At 35.2% G+C, this 23,610-nt stretch overlaps 1 protein-coding gene across 6 annotated transcripts in view; it reads left to right on the top strand.

Annotated features, from left to right (window-relative positions):
- The window catches only part of FRA10AC1 (FRA10A associated CGG repeat 1), a 37,332-nt gene that overhangs the window by 7,580 nt on the left and 6,142 nt on the right, over nt 1-23,610 (top strand). For 5 of the 6 annotated variants that reach the window (XM_038578223.1, XM_038578222.1, XM_038578224.1 and 2 more), the window contains 7 exons: nt 807-890; nt 1,610-1,694; nt 9,828-9,873; nt 12,321-12,434; nt 13,528-13,570; nt 16,097-16,212; nt 21,392-21,430. In XM_038578223.1, coding sequence (XP_038434151.1) covers nt 807-890; nt 1,610-1,694; nt 9,828-9,873; nt 12,321-12,434; nt 13,528-13,570; nt 16,097-16,212; nt 21,392-21,430 — 527 coding nt within the window. The remainder of the gene's footprint in view (nt 1-806; nt 891-1,609; nt 1,695-9,827; nt 9,874-12,320; nt 12,435-13,527; nt 13,571-16,096; nt 16,213-21,391; nt 21,431-23,610) is intronic. The other variant, XR_005380435.1, reaches the window with a different exon arrangement.

Genomic DNA, 23,610 nt, shown 5'->3' with positions numbered 1-23,610 from the left:
ATGCAGTAAATTTTTTTTTTTTTTTTTTTTTCTGGGCAAGGATCTTTGAACTAATTAACTTCTTAGACTCAATGTTTGGGCTTGCTTTTTTAAAAGATAGGGCAAACAGGAAAAAAAAAACAATTCCTATATTTGAGGCTCTTCTATCAAAGACTCTTGGTTGTGTGGGTTTTTTTCTCTGACTTAATAATTTTCTGAGTTAGGTAGAGCCTTAAAAAACTTTACATGATCTCATCTACCCCAAATTTATCTCCCCTCTCAATTTAGCCTATATTCCCCAACACTCCCTTGTTATACCCCCAGACTGTTAGGATCTTAAAATACACCCCCTCTCCCCCCGCATTCTCTAATTCTCTTCTGCCCTTACTCAGTCTTTCTAGAAAGCTGTAGTGAAATGAGATATGGAAAACTCTTCATATAGTTTTTCAATGTGATCTCAGTGGGATGGGGTTACTGACTTTTTTTCAATTCTAAACTTATTTTCATAAGTTTTCCTTATCCATTTAGTGTTTATTCAGGTTTCTCATCCTGGCTTTGGTCGTTTAGGACCATCTGTATAATTGAAGCCAGTACAAGAGGTGAATGGATGCCTTATCCACTTGCTTCTGTTAACAGCACTCATAAGTGTCATTTGAAAATATGAAAATTGTTTTTATAAATATATGTACATACGTATATATTCACACAGAAAACTATATCTTCATGTATTTTCTCCCAAGTGTTAAAAAATCTCACAGAATTGTTTAACCTCCTAAATTTGACTAAATTTTGTGGTTATGTGTAATTAAAATAGTTTTATTTTCCAGGGAAAATGACAAGACAGATATGGATGTTATACGAGAAAATCATAGATTCCTGTGGAATGAGGAGGATGAAATGGACATGAATTGGTAATTTTTTCCACCTGAGACATAACGCATAAAATACTTTAGTCCTGTCTCTCCTGTTCTCTCTGTGTTTTCTTACCCTGCCACCTGTCCAAGGCATTTAGCCTGTGCATGGAGGATAAGGAGGACATAAAAACATGCCTCAGAGTATTGAGTCTGGTTTGGTTCTTTCAGTAATTTTTAGCAGTTTTAACTAACTTCTCATTGCTTCACTTTGTCTTGAAAAGAAAATTTATTACATTTTTACTGTATTGTTTATTGTCCTGTAATACACCTTTTACAAAATTTTAAAAAATATTTTGAGAAAAAGTAATACCTGAAAGTGGTTTTATTTATTTATTTATTTATTTATTTATTTATTTATTTATTATTTTTTTAAATAAATTTATTTTTTATTGGTGTTCAATTTACCAACATACAGAATAACACCCAGTGCTCATCCCGTCAGGCTGAAAGTAGTTTTAAAAGTGCAAACATTACAAAAGATAAAAAGCAAGGAGTAAGTCTCCTCTCCTCTGACTGTCAATCTTCTAGTTTCCTTCCTTAAGAGAGCCACTATTAATAGTTAACATCCAACTAGTCCATGCACATGTAAGTAATAGGCCTCTTTTAAAACATTAATATTTATATGATATACGTTATTTACTTGGCATTGCTTCCAAGTGGCAAACTGTGGTTGAATTTCTAAATGTAAAAGATTTATCTATTTTTTATGGCTCTAGGGAGAAGAGACTTGCAAAGAAATACTATGATAAATTATTCAAGGAATATTGCATAGCAGATCTCAGTAGATACAAAGAAAATAAGGTATGCCTTCCAAATATTTATAGAAGGTTCTTATTTAAGTATAGTATTACTTTTAATTATACTATCATGCCCCACGTTATTCTTTTAAAGCTGCTAATTCAAGTGTAGGTTGTCTTGTATCTATGAAATATCATCTGGATGGTTTAACCTCTGCAGCTATGAAATTTACAAAGGGCCTTTTAGTCAAGGGTACTTTGTGAGCTGAGGCATGAATAGTCTAAAATTAAACACAAGTGGCTACTGGATCCTGTTTCATCCTGACTCTGACCTAGAGCCTTTACTGATTATAATGAATGATTTGACACTGCAGGATGATGTCTTGTATCATGGATGGTGTTCGAAATTGATATGTTTTTTTTTCAAATAAATTACCATCTATAAAGAGGCAGGTGCACATCTTCTTTTATATCAACGTCTGTTTTAGTATAATTAACTCTTATCAGTGCTATTTAGTAATGGCAGATTTCCGTTCTTGCTTTACATCTTACTTTAGTTGATACTAAAGTGATTTTTATTTCTATCTCAAATTTCACATTTGCAGCTGGAGAAGGTGACCTGAAACAGATGATGTCAGTTTGAAATGGGGGGAGAGAATGTTGCATAAATCTGTATATTTTAGATGGTGTACATTTGTATTAAGACAGTCTATTTAAAAAATTGTCTTAGATTTATTTAAGTATTTCTTTTTCATTTAATTAGTTAAATCTCAGAAGCATGATTGGTTTAATATTTTTTTCAATAGTGCCTTTACTATGTGGGTTGCTTCACAGTATTTTTATAGATAAGAGTGTCCAGTTTTGCAACCCTGTTTACAAACCCATGTATGTCATGTAACCCAAAGACTTTCTCAGTTTCTTAGGAACTAGCTCTCCTCTCTGTACTAGTTATTGATCATATCAAATCTAAAAGGCACCACGGTAATTGGAGTTACTTGAAGTTACTACAGTGCAAGTTGAGTATAAAATACAAATCTTTCTAGGATTGCATGATAAAGCAGATTTTTCAACACTGGCTCATTTGTTGATTGCTCTTCAGGATTAATTAAGGATGGGCAGGGCACTGTGAATTAAAGCATGACTACCTTTCAAAAAAACCCTATAATCGGGCAGCCCTGGTGGTGCAGCGGTTTAGCGCTGCCTGCAGCCTGGGGTGTGATCCTGGAGACCCGGGATCGAGTCCCACATCAGGCTTCCTGCATGGAGCCTGCTTCTCCCTCTGCCTGTGTCTCTGCCTCTCTCTCGCTCTCTCTGAATGAATAAATAAATAAATCTTAAACAAACAAACAAAAAAACCCTATAATCTAGTCAAGGGGGAAAAGTGTACATAAAACAATAAATATTTGTATTCTCCATTTAAAATATGTAATATATTATTGGAAATCATACTTTAAAGAGGATAATCTGGAAAAAATTATATTTTCCCCTTTTAAAAATTTTATTTAAATTCAATTAATTCACATAATTTACTATTAGTTTCAGAGGTAGAGGTCAGTGATTCATCAGTCTTACATATGTTCCTATTAGAACATGATGAATAGTTAGATATGAGGGTAAATCCAAGTAAGAAATAAGAAATAGGAAATGTGGAGTGAGGTAAATGCTTTCTTTTTTTTAAAGACTATTTTTTAGAGAGTTTTAAGTTCACAACAAAATTGAGGGGAGGGTACAGGGATTTCTGATGTGCCCTTACTCCATACGTATGAGGGGGGTCTTTTCTAGAAAATATTACTGTTTTTTGGGCATACAATGTTTGAGGTATTGGAGAGAGTTAAGAGTAGTATCTTTGATTTCCTTGCTAGGATGCATTTTGTCATAGTTTCATTTCTACAAAGACAGTGTTTTATTCATTTTTAATTAATCATCTAGTTTAGCACCTGTTACTTGGGGCATTTTTAGTGAATTCTAGCCTTTGTCCCACACACCTATTCCCTTCCTTATTACTTCTTCCCTTTCATCATTGAGAGTTTTGTTGGATTGTTGCATCAGTTAGGAATAGATTCAGCTGCGAGGTCTTGAAGCACTCCTAAATAACACTAACACTGGCTTAAATGAGCCAAAAGTTTATTTTTCTTCTACATAGAAGTCCAAGTAGATGGTCATGGAACTTTGTGTTTTCAGGAAGTTAGGATCTCTCTGTCTTACTGCTTGCATGTGTGATCTCTTTGTACTAGAAGGTAGATGAAGAGAAGAAGGCCTAGCACCAATCCTTAGTAACTCTAGTGTTTATTACAGCCTATCAGCAGGAAAATTTATGTCTGGAAAGAATATAAAAAACACATTGAGACAAAACCTCCATGCAACCTTTAACTAGTAGAACATACTGTATTTGTTTTGCATTTCCTATCCCCCTATAAGATTGTAAACTTCTTGACATTAGACTCTGTTTTAATAATCCTATCTTCAGCAGAGTGCCAAACTCAGTAAATAGTTGCTTAATAATTATTCAAATATTTGAATATTATTTGTTGAATGGATTAATGAAGAAAAAGTTGAGAAGCTATTGGTGTACACATTGGTATGTGCTTCATTGGACATCCCAACATAAATGTTAGATGGCAGGCAATCCTCACATACATGTATGGGTTTAAAACAGAATTAAACAGTTACTTTGAGTTTTTAATTTTTTTTCCTAGGCTAGGAGGATTTTATTTTTATTGGATTTTAATCAGAATATTTTTCAAATATTTTGAGCCCTCATTTGCATTTAAAATACAGAATTGTCAAATTCAAGTAATAAAAAAATAAAAATAAGCAAAGTTAATCAGGTGTTGAACACTTTATCAGAATTATCTCTCTCAAAAAAAAAAAAAAGAATTATCTCTCAATACAACAACCTATAAGATTGAGGTTTTTCTACATAAAAAGGAAATAGACTGAGAAATTGAGAAACTTTCCAAGGCCCCAGAACTAGTTAATGAATGGTAGAGCTTACATTGGGTCTGCATAATTCTAAAGCTGAATTTTTAACCATTTTAGTAAACTGAATAGAAAACTAAGTTATTTACTGAAATTATAGAAAATTAGCATATGAATATGAAAGACATTAAAAAGAAAAATTATTTTTAGCCAAAAAACAAAGTTATGTTTAGGAATCTGTACAGAAGTTTCACTGCTTTCCACTTTTGGGCTCCAAAGGGTTCCCTTCCTCTTTCCTGTTCTTTACTTTGCCATTGCAGTGGAGAAAGAACCATGCAAGAATGAATAATTTTGGTTGTGTTCCAATAAAACTTTGTTTATAAAATAGGGAGCAGGCCATAGTTTGCTAACCCCTGGGATACTATGTACCAGGTATTATTCTGAGTACTTTGTGTGTATTATCCCATTTAAACCTCTTAACCTAAAGAAGTAGGTACTGTATTATCTCTACATTACATATAAGGAAACTGAGGCACAAGAACATTAAATACCTTGTCCAGTATTATAAAGCTGTTAAGTAGTGGAGCTAAGATGTAAAACTCAGAGAATCTAATTCTTTTGTACTGTAGTATATTGCCTCTTTACTGTATCAGGAAGTGTCATAAAACAAGATACATATTTTTTTAAATTTAGGTATCTTGTGGCCTAGCACTATACCTTTTAATAGGTAGTTCAAAAGTAAAGAAGATTATTCCATAACAGAGAAGTTGGTAATTGTTCAAATGTATTTTTAAATACCTAGAGTCTTCAAAGGAGGAAAAAGCTATCATGATGAGAATGAGGTTTGCTTCTTTTTTTTTAACTTTTTATTTTAAGGGTGCTCATAACAAGTGCACTCCTAATCCCCATCACCTATTTCACCCTTCCTCCCACCACCTCTTTGCTGGTAACCATCAGTTCTCTATAGTTGAGAGTCTGTTTTTTAGTTTGTCTTTATATCTCTCTTTTTTTTCCCTTTGCTTATCTGTTTTGTTTCTTAAATTCCACATGTGAGTGAAATCCTATGGTATTATTATGGAGTTATTTCATTTAGCATTATATTCTAGCTCCATCCATGTTGTTATAAATGGCAAGATATTTTTTATATGGCTGAATAATACTCGATTGCGTGTGTGTGTGTGTGTGTATTTATATTTATATTTATCCATTTATCAATTGATGGACACTTGGGTTGCTTTCATATCCTGACTATTGTAAATAATGTTGCTGTAAATATAGGGGTGCATGTATCCCTGTTTTTGTTTCTTTGGGTAAATACTCACTAGTTCCACTTTTAGATTGTAGTATAGGTCTATTTTTAACTTTTTGAGGAACCTCCATACTGTTTTTCAGAGCGGCCTTACCAGTTTGCATTCTCACCAATGGTGCAAGAGAGTTACTCTTTCTCCATTTCCTCACCAAAACCTATTGTTTCTTGTGTTGTTGAAGTTAGCCATTCTAACAGGTGTGAGGATATATCTCCTTGTAGTTTTGATTTGCATTGCCTTCATGATAAATGATGATGAGCATCTTTTTGTGTGTGCCATTTATATGTCTTCTTTAGAGAAATGTCTGTTAGTGTCTTCTGCCCATTTTAAAAATTAGATTATTTGTTCTTTGGGTGTTGAGTTTTGTAAGTTCTTTATATATTTTAGAAACTAACCCTTTATCAGATAAGTCATTTGCAGATACCTTCTCTCATTCCATCGATTGCCTTTTAGTTTTGTTGGTTGTTTCCTTCATTGTGCAAAGGTAGTTTTTTTTTTTTTTTAAGATTTTATTTATTTATTCATAGAGACAGAGAGAGAGAGAGAGGCAGAGACATAGGCAGAGGGAGAAGCAGAAGCAGGCTCCATGTAGAGAGCCCGACGTGGGACTCGATCCCAGGTCTCCAGGATCACGCCCTGGATTGCAGGCGGCGCTAAACCGCTGCACCACCGGGGCTGCCTTTTTTTTTTTTTTTTTTTGTAAATATAGTTCTGATCATTTATTTTTGCTCTTGTTTCCCTTGCCTCAAGGAACCTATCTAGAAAAAAGTTGCTGTGGTTAATGTCAAATAAATTATTGCCTGTGTTCTTTTCTAGGATTTTCATGATTTCATGTCTTTAATCCATTTTGAATTTATTTCTGTGTATGGTGTAATAAAGTGGTCCAGTTTCATTCTTTTGCTTGTTGCTGTCCAGTTTTCCCAACACCATTTGTTGAAAACACTGTCTTTTTCCCGTTGGATATTCTTTCCTGTTTTTTTTTTTTTTTTTTTTTCTTTCCTGTTTTTTTAAAGATTAATTAATTGATCATATACTTGTGGGTTCACTTCTTTTCTATTCTTCTGATTTTGTGCCAGAACTGTACTGTTCTGATTACTACAGCTTTGTAATGAAACGTGGAAGTCTGGAATTGTGATGCCTCCATCTTTTCTTTTCTTTTTCAAGATTGCTTTGGCTATTCAGGGTCCCTTGTGGTTCCATACAAATTTTAAGATTCTTTGTGCTACTTCTGTGAAAAATGCTGTTTGATATTTTGATAGGGATTGCATTAAATGTGTAGATTACTTTGGGTTGGGTAGGATAGACATTTTAATAATATTTGTTCTTCCAATCCATGAGCATGGAATGTCTTCCCATTTCTTTGTGTCATCTTCACTTTATTTCATCAGTGTTTTATAGTTTTCAGAGTATAGGTCTTTCACCTCTCTGGTTAGATTTGTTCTTAGGTATCATATATTTTTGGTGCAATTGTAAATGAGATTGTTTTCTTAATATCTCTTCTTGTTGCTTCATTACTGGTGTATAGAAATGAAACAGATTCTGTACATTGATTTTATATCCTGCGACTTGACTGAGTTTATTGATCAGTTAATAATTTTTTGGTGGAGTCTTTCAGATTTTCTATATACAGTATCATGTCATCTGCAAATAGTGAAAGTTTTACTTCTTCCTTACCTATTTGATGACTTTTATTTTTTTTGTTGTCTGCTGTAGCTATTTTGTGAGTTGCTTGACTGTTTTTGTACAGAAATATTCATTTTCACTGCTTTTGTGTTTCCTACCTTCATACTCTCATTTTTGGTTTTTCCTTTCCTCTCAAAGAGTCCCCTTTAATAGTTCTTGCAGGGTTGGTTTAGTGGTCATGAACTCCTTTAGTTTTTATTTGCCTGGGCAGCTCTTTATCTCTTCTTCTATTCTGAATGATAGTCATGCTGGATGGAGTAGTCTTAGCTACAGGTTTTTTCCCCCATTCAGCACTTTGAATATGCCATGCCACTCCTTTCTGACTTGGAAAGTTTCTGCTGAAAAATCTGATAGCCCTATGGAGTTTCTTTTGTATGTAACTGTCTTGTCTTGCTGCTTTTAATATTTTTTCTTTATCACTATATTTTGCCATTTTAATTACAATATGTCTTGGCGGAGATTTGCTTTTTTTGATGTTGTTGGTGGTTCTCTACACCTCCTGGATCTGGATAACTATTTCTTTCCCCAGATTAGGGAAGTTTTCAGCTATTATTTCTTCTAATAAATCCTCTGCCCCATTTTTTCTCTTTTTCCAGGACTCCTATAATACAAATATTACTACATTTGATGGTGTCACTGAGTTCCCTGAATCTACTATCTCTTTGCATAATTCTTTTTTCTCTCGTTTGTTCATCTTGATTACCTTCCACCACTCTGTCTTCTAGGCCGTTAATTTGTCTGCGCTTCTTCCTGCCGGTTGTTTATTCCATGAAGCATGTTTTTCATTTCATGTATTGAACCCTTTATCTCTGCTGTTATTCCTATCTCTGTGTTAATGTGTTAATGGTCTCACTGATGCCTTCCACTCTTTTCTAAAGTCCAGTGAGTATCTTTATGATCACTGCTTCAGTTTTCCATCAGGCATGTTACTTATATCTGTTTTGTTTAGATCTCTAGCCATGGCCTTGTCCTGTTCTTTAATTTAGGACAAATTTCTCGGTCTTTTCATTTTGTTCAAATCTTTGTGCTTGTTTCTCTGTGTTAGGAAAGTCAGCTACATCTGTTCTTGGGAGTACTGGCTTTATGCAGAAGAGAACTTGTAGTGCCCTGCAGAGTAGTGTCCCCTGTTCTCCAGGGCTTGGTACTTCTGGGAGTGTCTCCAGTGTATACTGTATGCACTCTGCTGTTGTGTCCTGGCTGCTTTATCCTTCAGGCCAGTTGTCTGCAAATGTTTTCTTTGCCTGTCACAGGCAGTGTTCAGTCTCTGGCCTGAATATAGTGTGTTTTAACTAGGTGTGCTCGTGAAATGAGACCTGTCACTGCCACTTAGAACCAAGGCCTTGCAAAACTCCGAGATAGGGAGACATGGTCTGGAAGGGGTTTGAGTTAGTGGTCTGGGGAGGGGGGGATCATTGTGCTGAGACTGAGGCAAGTGTGCCTGGGAAGGGGGGCAGGCAGGGCCTGGTGTAAGCAAGTTAGGTAGTGAGTGTCAGCACTGCTCTGATTTCTGTAGATGGCTCTGTGTTTATGCTGAGGGGCAGGGGAGGGAAATGGTACTGGCCAGTTGCTTTATTCCCAGGGGTTTTTCTCTAAACACTGCCTTTCTGGGACATGCTCAGAACACTGCCTTTCTGGGACATGAGCAACTAACCTCTGCACTATGTGCCCCAGGCACTCTTCAATCACTCTTTCCACACTATATGCCCATGGGGTGTTTCCCCTGCCTTCTGTCCAAGAGCAGCCTCCATGTCCTCCAAGGTCTCCCAGAGCCAAGCATGCTAATCTTTAAAACTCTAAACTTTAAGCAGTACTGGTTGCATGAACTTACCAAATTTGGCCTTTTTTGCCTTCCAAGCCAATTACTATGTGGATTCATTTGCCTTGCATGCTCCCCTGTGTGTTAGTACCATCTCTCATCCTTCTCCTTGACCATAGGTCCCTCCCTACCAGCCACTATCTGTTTCTTTCCAAAGTCACATCTCCACACTTTCTATTTACTTTGATGTGGCCTCTTCTCTGCCTTTACTTGTGGAATTTGTTCTGCCAGTCTACAGATGGATTTCTAGGGTATTTAGGATAACTTGATAAGTTACCTAGCTGTGTTCATGGGACAAAGCAAGCCTAGGGTCCTCCTACTCTGCTGCCATCTTCCCCTCCTGCAGAATTAAGTTTGCTTTTTAGGTTGGTAAATGTCGTTATGTCAATTGTTGGCTCTATGTTTAGGTATATATACAATTTAAATAGTGTTTAAATTTATGCTAGTGTAAATATAACTTTTTTCTTATTAGTTTGGATTTAGGTGGCGAGTAGAAAAAGAAGTAATTTCAGGAAAAGGTAATTTCTTTTTTGAAAATTTACTTTTTAATAGGATAAGGTTATTTTGTTGTATTATTGAATTAAAGTCATTGGATAAGATTATTCCTAATGTATTTAATAAATGGTTATCTATAAAAGTAAAATTAGAGACAGTGTATTCATGATATATTACTAGCAAAGTCAAAATATAATGCTTTAGTGATTTTTACCTTTACATTTTTGGTTTTAGAACATTCAATGGAGTAGAAGTAGAAAATGTCAAAAGAGTTAAAAGAAACTGATAAAGGATGAATACTTGAGTTTTTCTTTTTATAAACTTTTGGAATAATGAGTTGGTATTATTGTATGCCAGTCTAACCACTTTTTTTTTTAAAGATTTTATTTATTTATTCATGAGAGACAGAGAGAGAGAGAGAGACGGGAGACATAGGCAGAGGGAGAAACAGGCTCCCTGGAGGGAGCCTGATGCAGGACTCAATCCCAGGACCCCGGGATCACGACCTGAACCAAAGGCAGATGTTCAACCACTGAGCCACCCAGGCACCCCTAGTCTAATCATGTTTTGAAAGTAGAGATTAAATATCACTTTGAACCTAATAGAATTTTTGGACAAGTTAGTTCTTATTTGGAATGTCATTGAGATTGAGCCCAAATATTTAGTCTTATGGCAAAAGATCAGACATTTGATAGGCAATCAATAAATGCTTTTTCTACTCATTGTTGTAATCTATTCATAGATCTCCGAAAAATTAGTATCTTTATGCTGTCTCTATATTAAATTAACTCCTTATTGATAATTGCATTTTAAAGTGTTAATGCTTCTGTAAACTACATAAGAGCATTTAGGAAATAATTTTAAACTAATAGTTTAAAAACCTTTAAACTGAAAATAAAGGTTGCATTTTAAAATGATTAAACATTGATGTCATCATTGTGGGTCATTTACATCTTACATGAATTGGATGTGTATGTGAGGTATAAAATTGGATATGCAGTAAAACAAAATTAAGAAATAGGAATTTTTTTTCTTTAGAAGAATGATTGGCCTTGTGAAGATACTCTAAGGAGAAGGAAAATGAATAAATTTAAAGCTATTTTTAACTTTTTAAAACTCTTAGTATTACATTTAGTTTGTGTTTTTACTTAAACAATGAAAAATTTTGAAATGTCTCACAGTTTTAAAATTTTGTACTTTTATTAGATGGCATTTTCAGGTGATGGTAAGTAATGCTGCCTTAAAGAAATGATGGGCATTCTTTAAGTTAGTATAACTGAAAAAAGAATTAGTTGGTGAAAGAAAGCTTTTGCTTTGATTTAGAAGTATAACGTTTTTGGTTTTAGCAATAGAGACATTATTAAACATACACAGATTTCATGAAGTGTTCATTTGGAATGAGTAAAAATGCCAAGTTATAGCATAGAAAAGTTATAGAATAGTTACAGGCTCTTTGGACTGATAATTTTCAGAATTAATTTTTAATTTCTTTTTTACGAAAAGTTTAGATTTGTTTCTGTTGGTGCAGATTATTGAGATAAAAGTTCCTTTTTGCTTGTACAAATAGGAGGTTCATCTTCTGCTGTGAAAGTAAATAGTTGTTGAGTAGTTTATTTTTTTCTCATGGGTCATCAGTGTTAATCCTTCTTTGCAAAACGTTTTAGTACACAGTGGACATGATAAGGTGGTGTTGATTTTAGTGTCAGGTAAACTCTAAAATTTAGAACATTGGGTTTGTTTACTTATTCTTACTTCATCTCAGAGTCCACCCATTTTAAAATGTCCTTTAAATGTCATTTTATGCTGGTATTTAAAATAGGTGCCATAAAGTTAATAATTAAAATAAGAATTTTAGTCAATTTAAAAATTATTATTAACTATTAAAAAGGATTCACCCAGGTGTAAATACACGTACTATGGAAAATACATTTATTCTTTTAGAATATCATTCAGTATACTCTTTTTGTACTTCCATTTTCCAAAGTATAAGATTTCCTAACAGGGAGTCACTGAAACCCTTATCTAAACAGTGTTATCTATTGAGCAAGAATTCTGTGACAGATTTTTTTTTAAAAAACATTTTCTTCAGGGCAGTCCCAGTGGCACAGCAGTTTAACACCGCCTGTAGCCCGGGGTGTGATCCTGGAGACCCAGGATCGAGTCCCACATCGGGTTCCCTGCATGGAGCCTGCTTCTCCCTCTGCTTGTGTCTCTGCCTCTCTCTCTGTCTCTATGAATAAATAAATAAAAATATTTAAAAAAAAAAGACATTTTCTTCAGCTTTTTGATTTAATACCTGTATACACATCCGTTGAGCATACTGTAGTTATTATTATGCTCAGTTAGTTTTTGGTGCTTATTACCTAGAACTAAGAATTTATGTATGTTAAGAGTAAATTTCAGGAGTAATTCTAGATTGTACAGATAAATATTGTCACCAGCTATCATAGTTGATATTTCTTTATTGCAGGCCAATTTTTCTGTGGAAATAAGTGCTGTGATAAAAAAGAAGATTTGAAGAGTTGGGAAGTTAATTTTGGTTATATTGAGCATGGTGAAAAGAGAAATGCACTTGTTAAATTAAGTAAGTTGACTTTAGGTGGGATATAATTGACTTCTTCAAAATTTATCTAATAATTCAGATATAAAAATATATAGGCTAATTTAAAATTTAATTTAAAAATTTTAATATATCTTTCTGGAAGTGCACTTTTTTCTGAGTTTCTCAAAGTGGCAGAAACTTTTGAGCCGAAGTTTTTATACTCTCAGCCTTATGGTGACCTTTAGGTGAAATAGTTCTAATGCCAAATGAAGACCTCTTCCCATTAATATGAGAATGTCACGAATGCAGAATGAGATCCGGAGTATCAGAAAAAGCAATGTAAAATCTCTCATTATTTGGTAGCCATATTGTTGTGGTGTGGACAATAAATATACTCTCTTTGTGTCAATAAAAAGTTTTAGGATGGCATAATTGTTCTTGATATCAGTCTTAAAAGCTTAAGGTTATATACCCCAGAATACAGCAGTCTCTCTTAATATGTTTTAGAACTTTTTGTTCCTTCTTTGTTTTTTAAACTAAGCTAGTCTTATGGGTCAGCTTCTTTTGTCCATCATGTTAGCAACCTTCTCTGACTCCTAAATAAATATGCTTCAGAGTTTTCTGTATACCAGCAAAGTCAAGAATTTCCTCAGGTGCTACTCAATGCACACCAATGCAGAAGTTCCTCCTGGAAGTACTCATGAGGGAAAGGCAACTGGAGTGAACTAAGATTAAGGCAAAAGAAGATGCCACAATTGTGGAACTTTTTGAAAAGCTCTTTTCTATTTGAAAACTCTTAGAGCACTTTACAGGAAGTGACCATACCCGCACTATTTTCATTAGATATCTTTGATGTGAGACATTAGTGCTATATATGAACAGAGTTTGCTTTTGGAGTAAATTGACAGCACTTTTTTCTAAAGTAATGTTAGAATATTTTCAATTCTTCACACATTTCTGTTGCCCTTTTTATTATGCATATGCATTTTTTAAGGTGGAACGAATCAGATTGTTTTTTCAAATAGCCTGAAAAAGGGATATAAGGAAAAATGGGAATGTATGATAATAAAGAGTAGCAGTACAGTTAATTCAAAATCAACTTTTCAGTGGTGTCACTTTTTTTTTTTTTTTTTAGGATTATGCAAAGAATGTTCCTTTAAATTAAATTTTCATCACAGGTAATACTATCTTAAAATACTGTTGTTAATGGTTAGTAATCATGGGCATAGTCACTTACCTGCACTGAATGTCTAAATGTGGACATGAGTGGTTGATGGTTTAATTAATTGATTATATAGAATATTCAGCATTATTGTGTGATACACTGTACATATATATACTGGGAAGCTGGAAGTTTGCCATGCCTTTAGCCAAGCAGTTTTAAAGATGAAGGCCTGTGCAGGGTAGTTGATAGATGCTAGAATTTTTAGTTTGGAGTCAATGTTCAGAAGCCATAGTATTCTTGGAAACTATTGTAAAGTAGATCTTTATAAAATGATTCTTATGTTTCATTTAAACAGTATTTTATTTGGAGTTTGTCATTCTTCCAAAGGATTGTATACCTTTATTCTCATTTTAAATGTTAAAATCAGCCTCCTGTCGAGTGAGATAGAATGTGTCTGTCATGTTGAGTGTGGGAGGAATTAGTGTTCTTCAATGCGCAGTACATGTAAATAAGATCATGGACTTTGAAATCAGACCCTGTGTATTCCTCTAAGCTTCTCCACTTACTAGTTGTTTTCTTTGGGCAAGGTACTTAATCTCTGTAAGACTCAATTTTATCACCTCTAAAAATGAATGTGCTAGGGTTATCATGGGGATTGATGAAAGTGCATATAAAGTGCTTGACATAGAGCCTGGTATATGGTAAGTTAAGCATAATGGGGTCCCTGGCATTGAAGATGTTCAGAGAAAATCTGTGACCTATCATTATTGTGATGGTCAGGTTTCAGGGCCTGAATAACAGTTGAAAGTTTAATAATGAGATTCTGCAACTTTATAAAATGTGTATGTCAGTATATTAAATTAAAAATCAGCTATGTTATAAATGTTAGCAATCTAGAATTCTAGTTATTAAAAATAAATATTAAGTAATGAATAATTTTTAAATTCTTGAAAGCAGGATTTTTTAGATTACTCGAATAGCCTAATCTTTATTTCCCCTCTCCCATCAGTGATACTGAAAGATATCAGAGAGGCTTTTGACTTTGACTTTCAAGCTTCATTTCAAAATTGACATAATTCTTATGAGAGAACGTGTTACTGCCTTAAATAGTATTATAGCATTTGGTATAAGTTCCTTAATTTGGGAGGTCTGATGAGTATGTTTCTTGAAACTGAACCTCTTTGATGTCTCTTCATTCTCCTTCCTGGTTTTAGTTTCAGCATTATCACCTTTTCCTGTCTAGTATTTCCTTTCTTAACCAGTTAAAATCAATTGCTTGCCAACTATGGTACTGACAGCCTTGTAAACCTGGCCTAGAAGAGATAAAGCTATAGCAGTAAAAGGACAAGTGGTGTAAAGTAGACATTTGAGTTAACAGTAAGCCCCTCCATCCTCATTCCTTTATGCTTTACTGTGTTCTTTTATTTTTTTATTTTTATTTATTTTTTTACAAACCCTTGTGTCCAGGGCTGACTTTCAATAGATCGCAGCGAGGGAGCTGCCCTGCTACAAACAAAACCCCGACCCAGAAGCAGGTCGTCTACGAATGGTTTAGCACCAGGTTCCCCACGAACGTGTGTTGCGTGAGGGGCGAGGGCACGGCCCCCTTTCTGCCGCGTCCAGTTTCCCGGGAGGAGGGGCTCTCCACACCCGACCTCCGTCCCCACGTGTGTTGGGGCCTGCAGGGGACCGGCTATCCGAGGCCAACCAACCGAGGCCAACTGAGGCTCCCCGGCGCTGCCTTATCGTTCAGCCCTGGGCGGGATTCTGACTTAGAGGCATTCAGTCATAATCCCACAGATGGTAGCTTCGCCCCATTGGCTCCTCAGCCAAGCACATACACCAAATGTCTGATACTGTGTTCTTTTATTCATAACAGAAGAATTTTCTACTTAGTGGTAGTTTATTTTTTTTTTTAAGATTTTATTTATATATTAGAGACACAGAGAGAGACAGAGATAGAGAGACAGGCAGAGGGAGAAGCAGGCTCCATGCAGGCAACCCGATGTGGGACTCGATCCGGGTTCTCCAGGATCACGCCCTGGGCTGAAGGCAGCGCTAAACCGCTAAGCCACCAGGGCTGCCCTTAGTGGTATTTTAGAGCTGTTACAGCATTGTTTCTTCTTTCATTCATTCATTCATTCATTCATTCATTCATTTATTTATTTATTTAAAAATATAGGTAGCTATGAATTAGATGGAGGGAAATGACATTTGATTTTGTAATTTAAAAAAAAATGGCTAAGTGATAGAAAATGAGGAAATGAGTAAAACTATGATTTATATTTACTAAGGTTTGTATACAGAACTTATAAAAAATAATTTGTCTTAGAGTTTTAGACTTTATTATCTTACAGAATTGTCTTTAATGTACCAACCTAACCTAAAGTATTTACAGATTCATCTGAGGGTTCCTTATGTAAATTACGTTGTAAAAATAAGTTACTTTAATTGATTTGACTTTTTGCTCGTTGGTTCTTATATTTCATAAAGGTCAGTTGAAAAAGTTAACTTTAATTTTATATTGTTCAATATAAAGGAGAAAAGAAGTCAAGTCAAAAAAAAGAAAGGACAAAACCAAAAAAGATGAAGAGTCATCACATAAAAAATCCAGATTATCTTCTGCAGAAGAGACCTCTAAGAAAAAGGATAAAGGTAAAAGGAAATCAAAATATAATATCTACTCACATTTTTTAACATGAAATGTAATCTGCTGTATGTGTCAAATGAAGAATTTAATTGGTGAATGCATTTAGATTTCTGTTCTGTACAAGTTGAAAGGAGGGTGCCTGGGTGGCTCAGTCAGTTAAGTGTCCAGCTCTTCATTTTGGCTCAGGTCATGATCTCAGGGTTGTGAGATGGAGCCCTGGCCCTAAGTCAGGTGCTCCTTCTCCCTCTCCCTTTGCCGCCCCCTCCCAGCTCCCGCCCCCACCCCATAGCTTGCTCTGTCTCTCAAATAAAAAATAAATCTTACAGTGGTTGAAAGGAAACTGGTTGGGGGATTTATAAGATTTTTTTTTTTTTTTTTAAGACAAGGAGTGAGAAGCAGAGGGAGAGAGACAATCTTAAGCAGGCTCCATACCAGCACGGAGCTGGAGCCCAGCATGGAGCTTGACATGGGGCTCAGTCTCAGAATTCTGAGATCATTACCTGAGCCAAAATCAAGAGTTGAACTCTTAACTGACTGAGCCACCCAGGTGCCCCCTGGTTGGGGAATTTAGATAAGAATTTATAGCAACTTTTAAAGAGTGTCAAGAACAAGGTTGGTTTTAATACAAATTCAAGAAATGGTATTACCATTTTGGGCAGATGGTAATAATCTTGCAAACAACATTCTCCTTCCTGATATTGTCTCTAATAGACTTGTTACCTTGAGAAAATACCTGAACTTCTTTAGTTTTACATTCCTTATATAAGTCGGGTGATGTGAATATCTGGCTTCTGTACTATTTGAGCTTATTTGTGGAGAACCAAGTAAGAATGTGAAAGGCATTTTGAACACTGTAAAACATTACATCATCTATAAGTCCGTGTAAAATTGTAGTACTGGGATTTCATTACCATGGTCTATGAGCTTCTGAAATCATGGAGCCTGATATATATGTGTGTCCTCAGAACCTAGCATGGTGCTGTGCACATATGCTTAGTAAATAATTGTTAAATTCAAATCCATCAGTCATTCACTCACTTCTTCCTCAGTACTGCTTAAGCTCTCTAAGCCTTAATTTCTTCATATATGAAATGGTCATGACAATAGATCCTAACTCATAGGAATGTTCAGAAGTTGAAATGAGATAATGCATATAAGCAGTTTGCACAGTGCTTGGTGCATAGTTAGCTATTATGAAGGTTACTGCCAGTTTCTTTTTCAGGCCATAATACAGTCAAATTTGCTATAACTTAGAGTGAACTGAACTTAAATTATGAAGCTAATGGTAGACTATATTAGATTAAGCCTAATGTTAACACAATACTTGGACAGGAGAGGGCTCCCTTGCTCCAGCTATGAAGATTATTAGATAGGTTTCATTCTTACATGTACTTTTCTAGTGAATCTTAACATATTCAAGCATATAATATCACCAAGTGGAAAACTTGGTGATACTGATAGATGGTGAGGAGAAAATACTGTTTTTGACAATTGGGAAATGGTACTTGAAGCAGAATGCCTTTTTGTGTCTATCTTAATCATTTCCCAACTCCAAAATAACTTGATTAATTAATGTGAAAATTCCATTTGAGTTTAAAACATTTTTGTTTTAAAAATGTTTAATGTATCGTACTTGAGAGTTTTGTTGTATTCATTATTGTATTATATAATATTATATTTATATCATAGTATGATACCATGTTAATCACTACATATTCCAAATTAAAGAATAATTCCTACATTGTAAAATCTTCTTTAGTACCTTCATAGCAGACAATTAGGTAGCTGGATACTCAGGATCAGTTATAGGATTGGACCCCTCAGATTATACATACATATGCATGTGATCTTCCTTATAGTCGTTTTCCCTGTAGTGTTCCATATTTTAGTAGATGACACCTCTGTCAACCTAAAAACTAATCAGATATCTGGAAATTATCCTTGACATCTTTTCTCTTATTATTTGTTTAATTTGTCACTAAATCCTGTCAGTTTTACCCTCAGAGTATGTATTTCTCAAGTTCTCTCCACCCTAATTCAAACCACCATGTTATCTCATCTAGACTACTGCTATATTGTCCTTACTAGTTTTGCCACTGTGTTGTCATCCCACCTGCCCTTCCCTTAATGCCTTCTCAATAAAGCAGTGATTTCCTGTTGTTCTTAGGATAGTACCAAAATCTGCACAAAGCCCAGGTGCTCTGTATGATCCATCATACAACACTTGTTTCTCACCACACTCCACCTCACTTTCACACTCCATGCTCATAGCCTTTCAGTTTCTAGAAAACGCCAAACTTCTTTCCATTTAGGGAATATGTAGATACTGCTTCCTCTCTTTCTAACCCCTCCCCCACTGCCAGGTCCCACCCTAACTCATCCTCCAGGTCTGAGTTTAAATGTTACTGATCCTTTCTTGATTCCATCCCTGACCATGAATTTAAATTAGTACTTCCAATTAGTATCCTCAGCACCCCACTAGCACATGTTAGGTGTAAATAATAAAGAATGAGAGAATGAAAGACTTTGAAGATTATTTCAGAATGTCAGGAATAGAGAATCAAAGCAGAGTGGAATTGAGATAACTGTTTCTCATTTATTCTTTATTTAGAGCACCTTTGATAGCAGAGTACAGGATAAAGTTTTTTTCAACTTCTATGGTGTAAAGCAGAAAATGACAACACTTTAGCAAACTAAGGAAAACCAATGGGAACTCTGCAATATCATTGTATCTGGGATCATCTGGAACTAGCTTGATTTTGATGTGATACTTTATAGCCAGACCACCTTAATTTTTTTTTTTAAGATTTTATTTATTTATTCATGAGAAACACAGAGGGGGTGGGTGCAGAGACACAGGCAGAGGGAGAAGCAGGCTCCATGCAGGGAGCCTGACATGGGACTCGATCCCAGGTCTCCAGGATCATGCCCTGGGCCGAAGGCGGCACTAAACCGCTGAGCTACCCAGGCTGCCCGACCACCTTAATTTGGCCCAAACTTGAATAGTAATTAATAAATTCTTAATAGCTGCATTTGAACTGTTGAGGAAAGTTCTCAAAACAGTCTGCTTTCTTGATTTTCATCCTATCTTTCTGGCTTCTCCTCTGCCTCTTGATTATAGGTCCTCCTCAGTGTTGGAATTGCCCAAGGCTTTTATTGAACTTTTCTTCTTTCTCTCTGTTCTCCCTGTGTGATCCCACTTATTCCTGTAGTGTCAGGTTACTACCATATAAAGTGTTAAGTAAATGGGTGGGTGGATGGATAATTGGATAGCTAGTTAGCTAAATGACTGAATAGAGAGAAAATGTAAGATCAATAACTTGACTTTGAGGACCAGTCTGCTTTGGCAGGTCTAAGCAGAACAAGGTACTTAGATAGAATTTTTTTGGCAGAAAGTAGAAGATCTTATCGCTCCTACCACTACCACTGCATCCCCAAACTCACTTCCTTGGGAAGTCCTTTCCTGACATCCTTCACCCCACTCTTCTAAGCAAGATTAAGTCACTGTTACACATGCCAGTAGCACCCTGCACTTCTCCTTTAGAAATACATTTCACCCTCGGAATAATTTTTCTGTTAAGGAAGGAACTGTGAGACTTAAGTCTTTGTCTCCAGTTTCTAAGCACTGTGCTTTCTCCACATAATAGGCATTCAATAAATGTTAGGTGAGTGAGTCAATCAGTGAAACAGTAGTTTCTCAAATTGAAAGGAACATCAGAATTCAGCCTTGGGTTCATGATCAAAAAGATACTCTGTGGTTTTGCTTTTCAAAGTATGGTCTTTTGGCATTGTCATCACTTGGAAACTTGTTAGAAGTGCACAATCTCAGACCCTTCCCCAATCTCCTGAATTACTATTCCGGGTTCTGGGATGATTCATACGCACCATAAAGTTGAGATGTACGGCTCTATATCAAGTACTTGTTCTGCTTTTGCTTCCAGGGAAGAGGAACTTACTACCATCCAAAATATCCTTTTACATTTCAGTTAGTTGTAATCCTAGCAAGTTTCTCTTTAACTAATTTAGCCCAAATCTGCAGTTTCTGCCCTTTGATTCCAGTTATATCCTTAGGCCTCCAAAGTAAGCCTAATCTTTTTTTTTACCTATAGACATTTGGAATGGGTATTATATTTCTCATATGACAGAGAAGAATTTGTCACCAGCTTAGCTATGTTTTTATTTGCTTTCTGATAAGTAGGAAATCGGAGTGAAGAAACAATAACCCCAAAACAAAACAAAACCAAAAAAGAAGCAATAACCTAAAGTAGTTGCTGTAGTCCAGGCCTTGGCTTCCTGTGGAGTCTTTACCCTATACTTCTGACACCCTCTTCATTGGGCCTGAAAGGGGCCATTTATGCGTCAGCTTCAGTTTATGAGATCTCCTGTCCAAGGAGGTTGTAGGGGTCATTACTCTCCATCTGTTATCTGTCTTTTTTTTTTTTTTTTAATCAGCCTTCAGAATTATTTCCCTTGTAGTCTTATTACAGGAGACTCTAGAGTGATTTTTTAAAATTATTCTAGTAGATTTTTAGTACTTTTTTCTTTCTATTTCTCTCACTGGGTAACTATTGTAGAACTGAAACTATTTTATGAATAATATTTGTATGAATTTTAGTTACTAAGAATTCTCATCTGTATATGAAAAAGTATTGTGAAAAATTAGTATTCGTAAATTGCTTTCAGACGTTGAACATTGCTATAGATAAAATACTTATATTGCAGTTAATCTATGAAGTTTTTTTTAGCACCTGAGTTTCTTTTTTTTTACAGGTGTTCATTACTTTTTAAGCTTTGTGCTATATATTCTAGGCATAAAATATCTCTGCCTAAAAGAGGTATTTTATTTTATTTTTTAAAGGTTTGGTTTATTTATTCATGAGAGACACAGAGAGAGAGAAGCAGAGACACAGGCAGAGGGAGAAGCAGGCTCCATGCAGGGAGCCTGATGTGGGACTCGATCCTGGGACTCTGGGATCACATCCTGAGCCAAAGGCAGATGCTCAACCACTGAGCCACCCAGGCATCCCTAAAAGAGGTATTTTAATTAGAGAGAGATTTTTGAGGAACATGAAAGATTAGAAGATTATGTAAACTAGTCTTAGGAAGAATTCTGGTTACAGCTGTAACTGTTAGTTACACCACTGCAAAATGATTTTTAACAAAACAATGCTGTTTTCCTTTCAGGGCATTCATCCTCAAAGAAATCAGAAAGTTGTGTAAACAGTAAGTATCTAGTATTTATTTAATAAAAATATATAGATTCAAGTTATTCACAGTTTGGGTTTCTCATCAATTGTGACTTGCTCTGATATATTATTTTTTAATTTTTGTACTAAGTCATAGAAAAAAATAACAAAAGTGTATGATTTCTTCCCCAATTTTGAACTTATTAAACTTTATTATTTTAAAATAGAAGAACATAACATTTCTTTTTCAGTAAATACAATGGATATACACTTTAATTTCACTTTATAGAATATAAAGAAAGAAAAGTAGAAGAATGAGGTTGGAATGGAGAAAGAATTGGAAAAGAGGATTAAGATTTAAGAAATGTTACTTATATTGTATGCTGAGTTATCTCTGTTATTTGGTGATTTTGACTGATCAAATGAAATATGTGGTTTGTGCATGGAAAGTAAAAGTTGGCAACTAGTTACAACTGGATAGTTTTTTTTTTTAAGTTTTATTTATTTATTTATTTATTAATGAGAGACACAGAGAGGCAGAGACACAGGCAGAGGGAGAAGCAGGCTCCATGCAGGAAGCCCGATGCGGGACTCGATCCCGGGTCTCCAGGACCACGCCCTGGGCGGAAGGCGGTGCTAAACCGCTGAGCCACCTGGGCTGCCCACAATTGGATCATTTTTTAAGAAGTACTTGTTGTTTTCACCAGAGTATGTCAAACCAGATTGGATTTTATTGAGTATTTGCCACAGATTTTATTATTTTTCCCTGTAACATTCTAAAAAACATTAAAATGATTTATAAATATATATATACAGTAAAATAGAATTTTAAAAAGTAAAATCAGAATAATGGAAAAATAAGATAGAATAGCAAAGTAAAGCTTGAGGTAAAATTAACAGACAAATGTTTACCAAAAAGTCCTGCATAATTACATAGGTAGATCACACATATGTCACTATTATTCTAAACAACCAAAACAAAGAAGGAAACCACCAATAGAATGATTTATTGTACGCATATGATCACCTTTTTCCAGAAAGCAGACTCTCTTGTGGATTCATAAAAGAGGGCACCCACCTGTGATACAACAAGCAGTAGCCTTGCATCTCAGTAGTAATACAGTATCAGATTTCTTAAAGACCTTGCAGTAGGGTTAGGGCTAATAATAAAGTGCAGTTCAATAACATATCTAATTTATTTTATAATATCTAGACTTATTTTTTGAGACTTCTAGGCTTGGAAATTTCTAAACTTAAGATTTTTTTTTCTGATTTAAAGTTATATTTACTGTGGCAAACTCAGAAAAAAAATTAGCAATTACTCCAAATCCCACCATTCAGAGAGAAATATTATTAGCATTTTAATGTAATTCTTAAGGAGAATTTTTTTTAAGATTTTATTTATTTATTCATGAGAGAGACACAGAGAGAAAGAGAGGCAGAGACACAGGCAGAGGCAGAAGCAGGCTCCATGCAGGGAGCCCGAAATGGGACTTGATCCCAGGACTCCAGGATCACGCCCCAGCCTGAAGGCGGCGCTAAACCGCTGAGCCACCCAGGGATCCCCACTTAAGGAGAATTTTTAAGTGGTCGGTAATCAGAAATTTTGCACTGTGAAAAATAGAAAAAGAGAAGTTTTAAGATATTTATCGTTTAAAGATTGAATGGAGAGGGAGGTGTCAGTGGAGGCATTCCTCTAGTTTAGGAATACAACATATTCCTTATAAATTATTTTGCTCATACCAATTTTGTTTTCAGCATATTTGAATTGTTCTAAAGCACTGATAGTTTGTTTCTTCCCATGTGAATCCTAATTGATCTGTAGCTCTTTTCCTAAATTAGGTAAAAATGTGAGTTTCTAGAACATAACTAGGCATGAGACTGATAGATAGACTCATGCTATTTGGGCCAAAGTAGTATATCTATATATATATAATCTTCCATTTCCAATTGGATAATGCTCTCTTTTACCATTATTTAACATATGGATTATAGAAACCAAATCCATGAAGAAAAACCCTATTTCTGTGGGGAAAAGTAATTTTAACTTGCCTTTGTTGATTATCTACTCCATCAGCCACAATGGCAAGTGGTTTAGTTGTGTTACACCATTTAATCTTAATAATGGGCATTTGGTATCCCATTTTGCAGATAGGAGAACCAAGACCCAGAGACTTAAATAAATTGCCTAAAATCTAGTAGTTGGTTAATAGCAAA

The sequence above is a fragment of the Canis lupus genome, chromosome 28 (genome assembly GCF_011100685.1).
Source record: "Canis lupus familiaris isolate Mischka breed German Shepherd chromosome 28, alternate assembly UU_Cfam_GSD_1.0, whole genome shotgun sequence".
Taxonomy (NCBI): domain Eukaryota; kingdom Metazoa; phylum Chordata; class Mammalia; order Carnivora; family Canidae; genus Canis; species Canis lupus.
The sequence above is the reverse complement of the archived record's forward strand: the minus strand, read 5'-3'. Positions and strand labels throughout refer to the sequence as shown.